At 47.3% G+C, this 14,971-nt stretch overlaps 1 protein-coding gene across 3 annotated transcripts in view; it reads left to right on the top strand.

The window, feature by feature from the left end:
• Positions 1 to 4,144: 4,144 nt before the first annotated feature.
• RNF10 (ring finger protein 10) overlaps positions 4,145 to 14,971 on the top strand; it is a 45,352-nt gene continuing 34,525 nt past the window's right edge. For 2 of the 3 annotated variants that reach the window (XM_025402561.1, XM_025402562.1), the window contains exon 1: positions 4,145 to 4,801. In XM_025402561.1, the coding sequence (XP_025258346.1) occupies positions 4,645 to 4,801 (157 nt within the window). In that variant the 5' untranslated portion in view covers positions 4,145 to 4,644. The remainder of the gene's footprint in view (positions 4,802 to 14,971) is intronic. The other variant, XM_025402560.1, reaches the window with a different exon arrangement.

Raw genomic sequence — 14,971 nt, forward strand, 5'->3', positions numbered from 1 at the left:
GAGCCACTGCATCTGACCCACATGCATGATTTTCTTTTTTTTTTTTTTCTTTTGAGACGGAGTCTTGCACTGTCGCCCGGGGTTGGAGTGCAGTGGCCCAATCTCAGCTCACTGCAATCTCTGCCTCCCAGGTTCAAGTGATTCTCCTGCCTCAGCCTCCTGAGTAGCTGGGATTGCAGGGGCCCCCCACCACGCCCGGCTAATTTTTTGTATTTTTAGTAGAGATGGTGTTTCACTATGTTGGCCAGGCTGGTCTGGAACACCTGACCTCAGGTGATCCACTGGCCTCAGCCTCCCAAAGTTCTGGGATTACAGGCATGAGCCACCGCGCTCGGCCCCACATACATGATTTTCTTTCTTTCTTTTTTTTTTTTTTTGAGATGGAGTCTCGCTCTGTTGCCCAGGCTGGAATACAGTGGCGCAGTCTTGGCTTACTGCAACCTGTGCCTCCTAGGTTCAAGTGATTCTCCTGTCTCCGCCTCCTCAGTAGCTGGGATTACAGGTGCAGGTGTGCACTGCCATGCCCGGCTAATTTTTTTTTGTATTTTTAATAGAGATGGGGTTTCACCATGTTGGTAAGGCTGGTCTCGAACTCCTGACCTGTTGATCCACCCGGCTCAGCCTCCCAAAGTGCTGGGATTACAGGTGTGAGCCACCGCGCCTGGCCATGATTTTCTAAACCTCACTGTCTGTATCTGTAAGATGAGGACCTGCTTGTCTCATAGGTAAGAACATCACTTCTTAGCTATGTGATCATAGGCAAATTATCTAAACTTTTGGAGTCCATTTTCTCATCTTTAACTTTTATTTATTTAGGGACAGAGTCTTGTTGTGTTACCCAGGCTGGATTCATACTCTTGGGCTCAAGTGATCATCCCTCCTCAGCCTCCTGAGTAGCTGGGACTATATGAAGGGGTGGCCTGCCCCTCCACACCTGTGGGCGTTTCTTGTTAGGTGGAAAGAGACTTGAGAAAAGAAATGAGACACAGAGACAAAGTATAGAGAAAGAAAAAGTGGGCCCAGGGGACCGCCGCTCAGCATACAGAGGACCCACTCCGGCACCAGTCTCTGAGTTCCCTTAGTATTTATTGATAATTATCTTTACCATCTTAGGGAAGTGGCAGGATAATAGGATCATCGTAGGGAGAAGGTCAGCAGTGAGACATATGAATAAAGATCTCTGTGACACAAGTTTAAGGAAAAGTGCTGTGCCTTGATATGCATATGCAAACATCTTCATAAACCTTTTTAGTGCATAAAGAGCAGCATTGCGCTAGCAAGTCCCACCTTTCGCCCTAAGGCGGTTTTCTCCTTTCTCAGTAAACAGAACATACAATCGGGTTTTACACCGAGATGTTCCATTGCCCAGGGACGGGCAGGAGACAGATGCTTTTCTCTATCTCAACTGCCAACAACCACCAAGAGGCCTTCTTTCCTCTTGTACTGGTCCTCCTCAGCACAGACCCTTCATGGGTGTCAGGCTGGGGGACGATCAGTTCTTTCCCCTCCCACGAGGCCATATTTCAGACTATTACATGGGGAGAAACCTTGGACAATACCTAGCTTTCCTAGGCAGAGGTCCCTGCGACCTTTGGCAGTGTACGCGTCCCTGGGTACTTGAGATTAAGAGAATGGTGATTACTTTTAACCAGCAAGGTACCTTCAGGCACTTGTTTAACAAAGCACACCCTGCACAGCCCAAAATCCTTTAAACCTTGAGTCACCACAGCACATGTCTCTTGCAAGGACAAGGTTGGGGGTAGGGTCACAGATTAACAGCATCTCAAATACAGAGCAAAATGGAGTCTCTTATGTCTATTTCTTTCTATAGACACAGTAACAGGCTGATCTCTCTTTCTTTTCCCCACACTACAGGCACACTTAGTCTAAAGTTTAGTAATTGTGAAGATTAAATGTGATAGTCAATGTTAACAGCTGTTAAATACAATGTATAGGAGCCCACTGGTTTGCACTGAGCTTCGGTACAGTAGACCAAACCAAAATAGAGTCACTCAAGGTGAAATTCTACCCAACCACGCCTAAACTAACTTGTTTTTTTTTTTTTTTTTGAGACTGAGTCTCCCAGGCTGGAGTGCAGTGGCACGATCTCGGCTCACTGCAAGCTTTGCCTCCCGGATTCACGCCATTCTCCTGCCTCAGCCTCCTGAGTAGCTGGGACTACAGGCGCCCGCCACCACGCCCAGCTAATTTTTTGTATTTTTAGTAAAGACGGGGTTTCACCGTGTTAGCCAAGATGGTCTCGATCTCCTGACCTCGTGATCTGCCCGCCTCAGCCTCCCAAAGTGCTGGGATTACAGGCGTGAGCCACCGTGCCCGGCCCCTAAACTAAGTTGTCTATCTGACCTTCTGAGAAATCACCAAATCCCCAAATTGGTCAGTTTTACCCCACATAAGGAAGTCCATTCTGCTTAAACTTTTACAAGACAAGTAATTTTGAAATGACTAATCTGCTTTTCAGTCTCTATTTCCACTTAAAAAAATTTTTTTAGACAGGGTCATCCCTCTCTGTCACTCATACTGGAGTGCACTGGCACGATCATATCTCACTGCAACCTCCAACTAACTGCTGGGCTCAGGCGAGCCTCTTGCCTCAGTTTCCCAAGTAGCTAGGACTACAGGTGTGCAGCCACAGCCACTGTGCTTGGCTACTTTTCTTTCTTCCTTCCTTCCTTTCTTTCCTTTTTCTTTCTTTCTTTTTTCTTTCTCTCTTTCTTTCTTTTAAATTAAAGTTAGTTTTATTCAGAGTATTTTATTCAGAGCCCAGCTAATTTTTGTATTTTTAGTAGGGACGGGATTTTGCTATGTTGGCCAGGCTGGTCTTGAACTCCTGGCCTCAAGTGATCTGCCCTGCTCAGACTCCCAAAGGGCTGGGATTACAGGTGTGAGCCACCACGCCCGCCTGCCCAACTAATTTTTTTTTTTTTTTGAGACGGAGTCTCACTCCGTCGCCCAGGCTAGAGTGCAGTGGCACAATCTCGGTTCACTGCAAGCTCCGCCTCCTGGGTTCACGCCATTCTCCTGCCTCAGCCTCCCAAGTAGCTGGGACTACAGGTGCCCGCCACCACGCCCGGCTAATTTTTTGTATTTTTAGTAGAGATGGGTTTTCACTGTGTTAGCCAGGATGGTCTCCATCTCCTGACCTCGTGATCTGCCCGCCTTGGCCTTCCAAAGTGCTGGGATTACAGGCTTGAGCCACAGCGCCCGGCCAACTAATTTTTTAAAAAATATTTTCATTCTTTAGAGTCAGGGGTCTTGCTATATTCCCCAGGCTGGTCTGGAACTCCCGGACTCCAAGGATCCTTCCACCTCTGCCTCCCAAAGTGTTGGGATTACACGCATGAACCACTCACTGCCTGCCGCCTGTTTCTGCCTCAGTCTCCTGAGTAATGGGGACCACAGGTGCGCACCGCCACGCCAGGCTAAAGAAATAAAGTGATGTACTGTATGAAGAAGTGCTGTAAAGTGATATTAAATGTAAGGTATTGTCATTATTAACGCTATTATTATTATTCCCAATGTGAGATAGACTAAGGGCCATGAATCAATTGTTATTAACGCTAGAATAGGAACCGTAAATTGGCCAGGCACGGTGGCTCAGACTTGTAATCCCAGCACTTTGGGAGGCCGAGGTGGGTGGATCACGAGGTCAGGAGATCGAGACTATCTTGGCTAACACGGTGAAACCCCGTCTCTACTAAAAATACAAAAAATTAGCCGGGCGTGGTGGCGGGCGCCTGTAGTCCCAGCTACTCAGGCGGGTGAGGCAGGAGAATTGCGTGAACCCAGGAGGCAAGAGCTTGCAGTGAGCCGAGATCGCGCCACTGCACTCCAGCCTGGGGGACAGAGCGAGACTCCGTCTCAAAAAAAAAAAAGAACCATAATTCAAATGAGTCTATAAAGGAGTTCCACAGGTATTCTAATGTTTGGCTACATTATTATTAGGGTATATTATTATTGTTACTGTATTTTTAGTGTATTAAGTGAAAAACCTGGACTTGGAGCAAATGCAAGTCCCATTATTTGGAAAGCCCTCACAGTGGGGTTGGGACGGAGGTGGGGGAGGAAATGTTAAAAAACCCCACGAGACCCGGATGTAGGCAAAAACTACATTTCCCAGAATACCGCACCCCTCTCCACTATATATAGAGTTCATCCGGGTTCTTCACGATGCTGTTTGGCGACTCGTCGCCATTCCCGGAGCAGCTCGGCCTCGGCCCAGGGGCGAGTATCCGTCGCTGTGTCGGAGACGCCTGTCCCCGACACCAGACAGCCAGCCCTCTCCCCTGCCTCGCGGCGGGAGAGCGTGTCCGGCCGGCCGGCGGGGCTCGCGCACCCTCCCTCGCCTCCCCTTCCCCCGCAGCCTCCGCCCCGCCAGGCCCGGCCCGGACTCCCGAGCCCCGGCCTCCTCCTCGTCCTCGGTCGCCGCTGCCGTCGGGCTTAACAGCCCTGTCCGCCGCTTCTCTTCCTAGTTTGAGAAGCCAAGGAAGGAAACAGGGAAAAATGTCGCCATGAAGGCCGAGAACCGCTGCCGCCGCCGACCCCCGCCGGCCCTGAACGCCATGAGCCTGGGTCCCCGCCGCTCCCGCTCCGCTCCGACCGCCGTCGCCTCCGAGGCCCCCGTTGATGCCGCTGAGCTCCCCCAACGCCGCCGCCACCGCCTCCGACATGGACAAGAACAGCGGCTCCAACAGCTCCTCCGCCTCTTCGGGCAGCAGCAAAGGGCAACAGCCGCCCCGCTCCGCCTCGGCGGGGCCAGCCGGCGAGTCTAAACCCAAGAGCGGTAAGGGCGGGCCTGCGGCAGTGGGCGGGGGCGAGTGCCCCTACTGCCGGGGAGAGTCGTTGCTCTCTTGTCTGCTGGATTACTCGGGGACAGGCTCCACTTTCTATTATAGCCCCTACCTGCCCTTTTCCATGGCTCTTATTATTTACAGTTATGTTAATGAGCGCTGTTTTGCGTGGTTTACGTGGATCATTTACATTAACACTCAAAACTGCTCGATTAAGCAGGTACTGTTCTTATCCCAATTTTACATATAATGAGAAAGGGTAAGGTCACCCAGCTAGTGTTTGGCTCACAGCAGGCCTTAAGACCTGGTTTGTGTGACTCATCAGTCCACGCTCCTAAAACTCCCAAGTTGTTCTACCCTTTAATGTTGAATTAACATTGGATAGTGTTCAAGTTTAGACGGGTGGGTGGAGCCCAAGGATCTTTCAAACTCAGATATCTTATTTAATAACCTGGTCCCAGATCCATTCCTCTGTTGAAGAGGAACTCATCCTTCAGTGGCTATTCATTGTGGGGTTAAGAGCGCAGACTATGAATTCAGTCTTTTTGGGTCCCACTTTGCCAGACCTTGAGTGAGTGCCCCGAATTTACTTGTAAAGGTAGGTGGAGGTAATATAATTAAATAACAAACAAAAACAAAACAAATGAACTAAGGTCTTAGGGTATCTGACGTCTGTTTTGCACCAAATACCCATAAGGTCTATTTTTGTATGTTGGACTGTAGGATTGTCCTTTAACAGGGAAGGTTTTATTTCTGTAATCAAGTCTCTCAATATTATGACCGTGATGATGATAATAGCTACCTTTAATTGAGGGCTTACCATGTGCCAAGGACTAGGTGAAGTTTTTGCCTGTGTTTTCACTGTGCAAGTCACTGACTTGTGTAACCGGCTGAAATTGTTCATATTTAAAGAAGGAATAAACTGAGCAGGTAGGATGTTAGGAGTTGGCAGAGGCTGGAGTGCAGTGTTCATTTTATTTCAAAGTTTGTACTAATCCGTACTCTGTTTTGTATTTCAGTTACATTAGCAGTAAGAGGAAGGTGTTTTCAGCGACAGTGGGGATGTTGTGGCAGAGAGGGAAATATTTGGAGTCCCTAAATGTGGAGGTCCAGTTTAAAACCTGTCAAGATTAAAAAACCGTAAGAGACCAGGTGTGGTGGCTCATGCCTGTAATCCAGATACTTTGGGAGGCTGAGGTGGGAGGATAGCTTGAGCCCAGGAGTTTCACACCAGCTTGTGCAAGATAGTAAGACCCTGTCTCCATAAGGAAAAAAAATAGCCAAGTGGGGTGACACACACCTGTAACCCTAGCTACTCGGAAGGGTGAGGTGGGAGGATTGCTTAAGCTCGAGGAAGTTGAGGCTGCAGTGAGCTTTATCACGACACTGCATACCATCCAGCCTGGGTAACAGAGAGACCCCATCTCTAGAAAGTCAAAACAAAGCTAAGGCTGACTTAAACCAAACAAAAAAGGCCGGGCGCGGTGGCTCAATTGAGCCTGTAATCCCAGCACTTTGGGAGGCCGAGGCGGGTGGATCACGAGGTCAGGAGATCGAGACCATCCTGGCTAACATGGTGAAACCCCGTCTCTACTAAAAATACAAAAAACTAGCCGGGCGTGGTGGCGGGCGCCTGTAGTCCCAGCTACTCGGAGGCTGAGGCAGGAGAATGGCGTGAACCCGGGAGGCGGAGCTTGCAGTGAGCCGAAATCGCACCACTGCACTCCAGCCTGGGTGACAAAGCGAGACTCCGTCTCAAAAAAAAAAAAAAAAACCAAACAAAAAACCAAAAAATTGTAAGGTTTACTAACTCACTCAGAGTTCACCTGCTGGATATGGCAAACTCGTTTACCTGGTGTGAGACCATTAGGAGTATGGGTTCTCGGGCCATGTCAGGAAGTGGTATGTATGCAGACTGATTTTGCAGTTCTGCACATGCGTAGCTTTGCCATAGATCCCTCAAAATATAGAAGGTAGCCAGTCCTTTTGGTCAGTGTTGGAACTGATTTAGAGTGGTCTGTTCAAAGCAATTGATAAGTAAGTTTATTTTTGCACTCTATTCCCAGATGTAAAGGATTTGGTTCTCCAACTGTCTGAATTCTCAGTTTTTCTGGGGCTCCTCTTTAAGCCACTAACATACATTCATTAGTCAGTTGCAATAAATGCCTTAAGTTTATTTCTTAGCAGTAGGCGAAAGCTTGTGACAACTCAAAATAAAACAGCAAACAGGTATTTAAGGAATTTTACTGCTATGTCCTTCACTTTGAATGTGTTGATAAGTGGAATTAACTCTGATTACCCAACAGGGTGATACAGAATTCTATAGTAGTTCGACCAAGCAAATATTTGTCATTGTTAACATTTCAAATGGGCTGGGTGGCTATAATCCCAGCACTTTGGGAGGCTGAGGCAGGCCGATTGCTTGAGCCCAAGAGTTCGAGACCCTGTCCTACAAAAAAAATAAATGAGCTGGGCGTGGTGGCACACACCTGTAGTCCTGGTTGTGAAGAGGCTGAAGTGGGAGGAGGAGGAAGAGCACTTGAACCCAGAAGTGCAAGGTTGCAGTGAGTCATGATCACTCTACTGCACTCTAGCTGGGGTGGCAGAGCGAGACCCCCTCTCAAAACAACAAGAAAAGTTCTGTAAAAACTCATGTAGGCCGGGTGCGTTGGCTCACGCCTGTAATCCCAGCACTTTGGGAGGCCGAGGCGGATGGATCACCTGAGGTCAGGAGTTTGAGACCAGCCTGGCCAACATGGTGAAGCCCCGTCTCTACTAAAAATACAAAAAATTAGCCCAGCCTGGTGGCGTGCACCTGTAATCCCAGCTACTCGGGGGGCTGAGGCAGGAGAATCCCTTGAAACCGGGAGGCGGAGGTTGCAGTGAGCCAAGATCACACCATTGCACTCCAGCCCATCTCAAATAAACAGAAAACTCTCGTAAAGGACCTTTGTTAGATTTTACGAATACACGTGTGTGCCTTGAGGCAGCGTTCATTTTTTTGTTTAATGTGTGTGTTAGAAAGCTTGACCATGTTTGCCACTGCCAGTGTCTGCTCTTCTGGCTTCTGCTGTGCGTGTTCCCGTAGCAAGGAAGGATGAGCTTTGTAGCCAAATCCATGCTTCTTCACTAGCCATAACCCACTGCTTGCATTTAGGAACAAAGTAAGAGGCCGAATATGTGGAGATTAAAAGATTAGGAAACTCTGGATATTGACTGATTTTTAAAGTTGAACCTAAGCTGTCTTAAGAACGTAACAGCTAAGACCAGTGCTACTACAACAGATACTGAGGAACTCTGATGCAGTGACTTCACGATGAGATGGTTACTCTAACAAAAGGGTACACTCAAGCTCTGCATAATCCCATACAAAGATTTCTGCAACACTTCATATACTGGATTCTGCTGGAAATCATTGAAAGGACCTCTTGAATTTAGAGAGTACTGAGTTGAAGGGAAAGCAAGAAGGGTAAGGTGAAAAGATAGTTTATCTTTTGTCAAGGTGAAAAGAGCAAGAGTTTTCAGTATTCAAATATTTAAGTCACTTTTTTTCTCCCCCTTTTCTGCCTCGTGGGAAAAAGCCCTTTGATTTCTATTCTGTAAACTGTAATTAATGGTCATTTGCTTCCTAGCTGCATGATTAATTTCCTTGAGATTTTGTTCCAGTGGCTGGCTTAAATTTGCCCTTCATTTGTACACAGGAAATAGGTAAATTTGGCTACCAGGATTTTCTTGATCTTTCCGGCTAGAGTCACATACCACAGTTTCTTTGCCTGGGCTAATTGCCCGAACATTTATATAACTTTCTTTTTCTTGATTATATTCCTACAGCTTCATTCCAATAGTGTTAATAGGTATTTCTGAGAACATTCAGCAGTAAATATCCTGTGAATATAGCTCAGAGGAGAGAAGGTAGGTTAGGAAGTGGGGAAAGTCATTTAGAGGGAGTAAAGAAAGAGAGGCAAGAGAGAAGGTAGGCCGTTTTTGGGCAGACAGTGGACCCTGGCCAGGAACCAGGCTCTTGTCCCATCCCCCTGGGCGGACAGAACTGCCAGGGAGGTTAAGGGAAGGTCAGGTATTATGAGGCAGTTATTTTGAGGTTGGTGGTATGAAGCACTGCCCTGGCACTCTTCCTGTTATTCCGGTACCAGAAACCAGGTTACTAGTGGTAATCTGCCTTGAAATATGCCTCTGACCTGTAAATGGACCTGGAGATTTTAATGGCTTTGAAAATTGAGGTGATTTGAAGCCTTCAGTAAAACCACTTAGAGAAATTAAAAGAATTTCAGGGCCTGTTGGCTGGATTCCTTGGTTTATGTGGCTTTGTTGGTAGTCTAGTGGGTATTCTTGACAGGAATGATTTGGATTTATTAATGATAGGCTTTCAAATCATAGTAAAACTGTGTCAGCCACTATGGTAGGCATTTTACAGAAGTTTTCTTTCTTAATCCTCATGATTCTATGAGGAAGTATGGTAGAGTATTAGTCCTATTTTAAAGATAAGAAAACAGAGGCTTAGCAGTGTTAAGAGTGATTGGTCCAAGTAAATTTTTATGAAGTCCTAGGCGGTATTTTTCAGTAAGCTTTGTATAACCACACTTAGCAAGCAGATAACTTACTGGCACATGCATCATTCCTGATACCACCTCTCTCTTCCTTTCATTCAGAATTACTAATTTCAGCTGGATTCAATTTGTTGTCAGTTGATTCTGTAGTAAGGCCATATGTTGCCCCTCTGGAGGTGCTTGTCAACTACTCTGGACAATGGGTAAGCAACTTGCTTGTGATTACAGCATGAATCAGCAGCAGAAACTTGCTGGCTGGTATTCTGACCTCTAGGCTGAGCCACCTGTTAGAACTAGAGCTAGAAATGAGGATGCCAAGTAATTTAACTGTGAAAAACTTGTGGCCCTTAATTTGGTAATGGGGGGAGGCTGAGATACACCTACTGCTACTTGGTGGAGACCTTTCCATTAGGGAAATGTGGAACAACTGAAAAGCTGGGTTAAGTTTTTAAGTCATTTATTTGTTGACTCTGGATCCTGAGTTGAGTGGTCTTGTCTATTTTGGAATGTGTCTTGACAGTAGTTCTTGGCAGTTGTTCTCAGTGGTGGCTATGCATCAGAATCTCCTCAGGAACTTTTTTTTTTTCCCCCTCAGGACAGTCTTGCTCTGTCACCCAGGCTGGAGTTCAGTGGCGTGATCTCAGCTCACTTTAACCTCTGCCTCCCAGGTTTAAACAATTCTTCTACCTCAGCCTCCTGAGTAGTGGGATTACAGGTGTCCACCACCACACCGGCCTAATATTTGTATTTTTAGTAGAGATGGGGTTTCACCATGTTGGCCAGGCTAATCTCAAAACTCCTGACCTCGTGAGGAACTTTTAAAAAAAAATTATGGGTGTGTGGGGCCGCTTCCTAGGAATTTTTTCTTTTTCCTTTTTTTTTTTTTTATAGAGATGGGGGTCTCACTATGTTGCCCAGTCTGGTCTCAAACTCCTGGCTTCAAGTGATCCTCCTACCTCAGCCTCCCAACGTGCTGGGGTTACAGGCATGAGCCACTGTGCCTGGCTTTTTTCTGATTCTTTTTTTTTTTTTTTTTTTTTTTTGAGACGGAGTCTCGCTCTGTTACCCGGGCTGGAGTGCAGTGGCCGGATCTCGGCTCACTGCAAGCTCCGCCTCCCGGGTTCACGCCATTCTCCTGCCTCAGCCTCCCGAGTAGCTGGGACTACAGGCGCCCGCCACCTCGCCCGGCTAGTTTTTTGTATTTTTAAGTAGAGACGGGGTTTCACCGTGTTAGCCAGGATGGTCTCGATATCCTGACCTCGTGATCCGCCCGTCTCGGCCTCCCAAAGTGCTGGGATTACAGGCTTGAGCCACCGCGCCCGGCCTTTTCTGATTCTTTAAGCCTAGATTGGACCCGTGGGTCCTGGGCATTCATAATTTCAAAAGTCTGTACAAGTGATTCTGGTGTGCAGCCAGGATTGAGAACCACCACTCTGAGATTTAAAACTTCACCCATAGTTCCTTCTCCCAGGGACTTGATGTTTTTTCTGTTTTCCAAAATCTAAAGTGGATCATGTTATCACTCCTGTTCTACCTTCGAGTTTTTCCCATGTATATCCTGGCAAGTTGTCCACAAAATATTTCAAAAATAATACTCTGAATTTTATCTCTGGGTCCCAGGCCTGACAGTACCTTCAACCTTTAGCTGCCTGTTGCCTGGGTCTAGAGATAAGAGGCAGTCTCTCACTTGACGTGTCTGTCTTCATACCCTTAGGTAAATGGAAGCCAAGAGAAACGAGTTGATTTTTGGCAACTGAAATCATTAGTGATGATGTGGTCGGTTGTTAGGTGTTTTGGAAATGAGCAGTTTACTATCAGAGAGCATTTCTGTAAGCATTGTGAAACTGTTTCCTTGCCAGTGTGGTAATAAGTGAAGAAATGAAGACAGCCTTCTTGCTCAGTGCCAGTTTACTTTCTTTTTTTCTTTCTTTTTTTTTTTTGAGATGGAGTCTGGCTCTGTTGCCCAGGCTGGAGTGCAGTGGCTGGATCTCAGCTCACTGCAAGCTCCGCCTTCCAGGTTTACGCCATTCTCCTGCCTCAGCCTCCCGAGTAGCTGGGACTACAGGCGCCCGCCACCTCACCCAGCTAGTTTTTGCATTTTTTTTTTTTTTTTTTTTTTTTTGAGACGGAGTCTCGCTCTGTCGCCCGGGCTGGAGTGCAGTGGCCGGATCTCAGCTCACTGCAAGCTCCGCCTCCCGGGTTCACGCCATTCTCCGGCCTCAGCCTCCCGAGTAGCTGGGACTACAGGCGCCCGCCACCTCGCCCGGCTAGTTTTTTGTATTTCTTAATAGAGACGGGGTTTCACCATGTTAGCCAGGATGGTCTTGATCTCCTGACCTCGTGATCCGCCCGTCTCGGCCTCCCAAAGTGCTGGGATTACAGGCTTGAGCCACCGCGCCCGGCCGTTTTTTGCATTTTTTAGCAGAGATGGGTTTTCACCGTGTTAGCCAGGATGGTCTCGATCTCCTGACTTAGTGATCTGCCCGTCTCGGCCTCCCAAAGTGCTGGGATTACAGGCTTGAGCCACCGCACCCGGCCTCTTTTTCTTTTTTTTGAGACAGAGTTTTGCTCGTGTTGCCCAGGCTGGAGTGCAGTGGTACAGTCTCAGCCTCACCGCAACCTCTGTCTCCTGGGTTCAAGTGATTCTCCTGCCTCAGCCTCTCAGGTAGCTGGGATTACAGGCATGCGCCACCACGCCCAGCTAATTTTTTGTATTTTTAGTAGAGACAGGGTTTCTCCATGTTGGTCAGGCTGGTCTCGAACTCCCGACCTCAGGCGATCCGCCCGCCTTGGGCTCCCAAAGGGTTGGGATTATAGGCGTGAGCCACCGCGCCCGGCCAGTTTACTTTCTTAATAAGCCCTTGCCATGTAGAATCTGGCTTTACCTAAATCTATGCAAACCGTGAGGTGCATCTTGAAAGCAGCAGTTAGGGTCAAACAGGTAGGGTCCAGGATCATCTGAAACAGTCTTAGATAATGAGGTTGGGGGATATGTGTTTTTTTAATATACCTATCCTTGTAGAATCTCCTTTGCTTGCAGTGATGTGAAATGGAGTTAAGGAAAGCAAAGCAAGAGAATGTGGCTGAGTTAGCTGGGGTTCTGCATCCCCTGAGTTTTCCTTTATTATTTTTTTTGTGTGTGTGTGTGAGACGGAGTTCTGCTCTGTCTCCCAGGATGGAANCACCTTGCCCGGCTAGTTTTTGCATTTTTTAGTAGAGACGGGGTTTCACCGTGTTAGCCAGGATGGTCTCGATCTCCTGACCTCGTGATCCGCCCGTCTCGGCCTCCCAAAGTGCTGGGATTACAGGCTTGAGCCACCGCACCCGGCCATCTTTTTCTTTTTTTGAGACAGAAGCTCACTCTGTAGCCCAGGGTGGAGAGCAGTGGTGCCATCATAGCACACTGCAGTCTCAACCTTGGCTTAAGCAATCCTCCCAACTCAACTTCTCAGCTAGGACTGCAGCTGTGTGCCACCACACTGAGCTAATTGTTAAATTTTTTGTAGAGATGGGGTCTTGCTATGTTGCCCAGGCTGGTCTCAAACTCGTGGGCTCAAGTGATCCTCTGGCTTTGGCTTCCCAAAGTGTTGAGATAACAGGCATGAGCCACCAAGTCCAGTGCTGAAACTTTGCTTTCTAATTGTTACCATTAGTGCCATGTTTGACACTAACTGTTGCTAACTGAAATAATAGGTAAAAGTTTAGCTTTAAGTTCTAACTTTATTTTTTGAGACGAAGTTTCACTCTGTTGCCCAGGCTGGGGTGCAGTGGCATGATTTCAGCTCACTGCAACCTCTGCCTCCCGGGTTCATATGATTCTCATGCCTTAGCCTCCCAAGTAGCTGCGATTACAGGCGTGTGGCACCACACCTGGCTAATTTTTGTATTTTTAGTAAAGATGGGGTTTTACCATGTTGGCCAGGCTGGTCTTGAACTCCTGGCCTGATGTGATCTGCCTGCCTTGGCCTCCCAAAGTGCTGGGATTACAGGCATGAGCCACCATACCTGGCCTTAAATTGTAACTAAGGTAAGGGTCACTATCCGTAAGCAGGATTTAAGGGTAACTGGTCGGAGTGAACCTAGCCTGTTTCTGTGACTGTTCTGTTTACATTGTTGCCATTTCACATGGTTTAGATTGACTCCCAGGTTTTAGGTGGTCAGGTGTGGAGAGAATGACATCTCATTTATTCGATGAGGTTGACAGACTATGGTCATGAAGTGGTTGCTTTCAAAATTTGGTCTCTGATTATTAACTTATGTTTTCTTCTTTCTGAAGCATTGTTTAACCTTGAACTTATTTAGCCTGCTATAAAAAAGCTGGTGATTATACTTATCAAGAAATAATTTTTTCTAAGTTTAAAAAATTACTCAGATAGTATTACAAGTCTGCAGACAGGTACTTTTGTATATTTATATCAGAATCTTAGAGGGTGAGGCCTGAGCATAGGAATTCCTGAGCACAGTGAAAGCTCATCAGTGTGATTCCTGTGAACTGGGAAAATTGAGAATCATTGTAATAAGATGAAAGTGGGGCCAGACCCCATGGCTCTTGCTTATAATCCCAGCACTATGGGAGGCTGAGGTGGGAAGATCACCTGAGCCTAGGAGTTTGAGACCAGCCTGGGCAACATAGTGAGACCCCCGTCTCTACAAAAAAAATTTAAAAATTAGGCCAGGCGTGGTGGCTCATGCCTGTAATCTCAGGACCTTGGGAGGCTGAGGCTGGTGGATCGCTTGAGCTCAGGAGTTTGAGACCAGCCTGGGCAACATGGCAAAACCCCATCTCTGTCAAAAATACAAAAATAAGCCAACAGGGTTGTATGTGCCTGGAGTTCCAGCTACTTGGGGGGCTGAGGCAGGAGGATTGCTTGAACCCAGGAGGTTGAGGCTGCAGTAAGCCGAGATCATGCCACTGCACTCCAACCTGGGTGACAAAAGTAAGACCCTGTTTCAAAATAAATTTAAAAATTAGCTGGGTGTGGTGGTGCATACCTGCAGTCCTAGCTGGAAGGCTGAGTTGGAAAGATGCTAAACTGAGGTTGAGGCTGCAGTGTGCTATGATGGCACCACTGCTTTCCACCCTGGGGGGAAAAAATGCTGGGCACGGTGGCTCACACCTGTAATCCCAGTATTTTGGGAGGCCGAGGTGGGTGGATCACCTGAGGTCAGGAGGTTGAGACCAGCCTGGCCAATGTGGCGAAACCCCATCTCTACTAAAAATACAGAATTAGCCAGGTGTGGTGGCTCATCCCTGTAATCCCAGCTACTTGGGAGGCCAAGGCAGGAGAATTGCTGGAACCCGGGAGGTAGAGGTTGCAGTGAGCCGAGATTGTGCCACTGCGCTCCAGCCTGGGCAATAGAGTGAGACTCTGTTTAAAACGAAAAAAAACAAGATAAACTAGGCATGGTGGTTCATGCCTATAATCCTAACAGTTTGGAAGGCCAAGGCAGGATTGCTTGAGTCTAGGAGTTGGAAACCAAGCAGGGTAACAAAGTGAGACCCCATCTCTACAAAAAAAAAAAAAAAGTTTTTTTTTTTTTGTTTTGTTTTTTGTTTTTTGGTGAGACAGAGTTCTGCTGTGTTGCCCAGGCTGGAAT

Source organism: Theropithecus gelada, chromosome 11 (genome assembly GCF_003255815.1).
Source record: "Theropithecus gelada isolate Dixy chromosome 11, Tgel_1.0, whole genome shotgun sequence".
Classification (NCBI taxonomy): domain Eukaryota; kingdom Metazoa; phylum Chordata; class Mammalia; order Primates; family Cercopithecidae; genus Theropithecus; species Theropithecus gelada.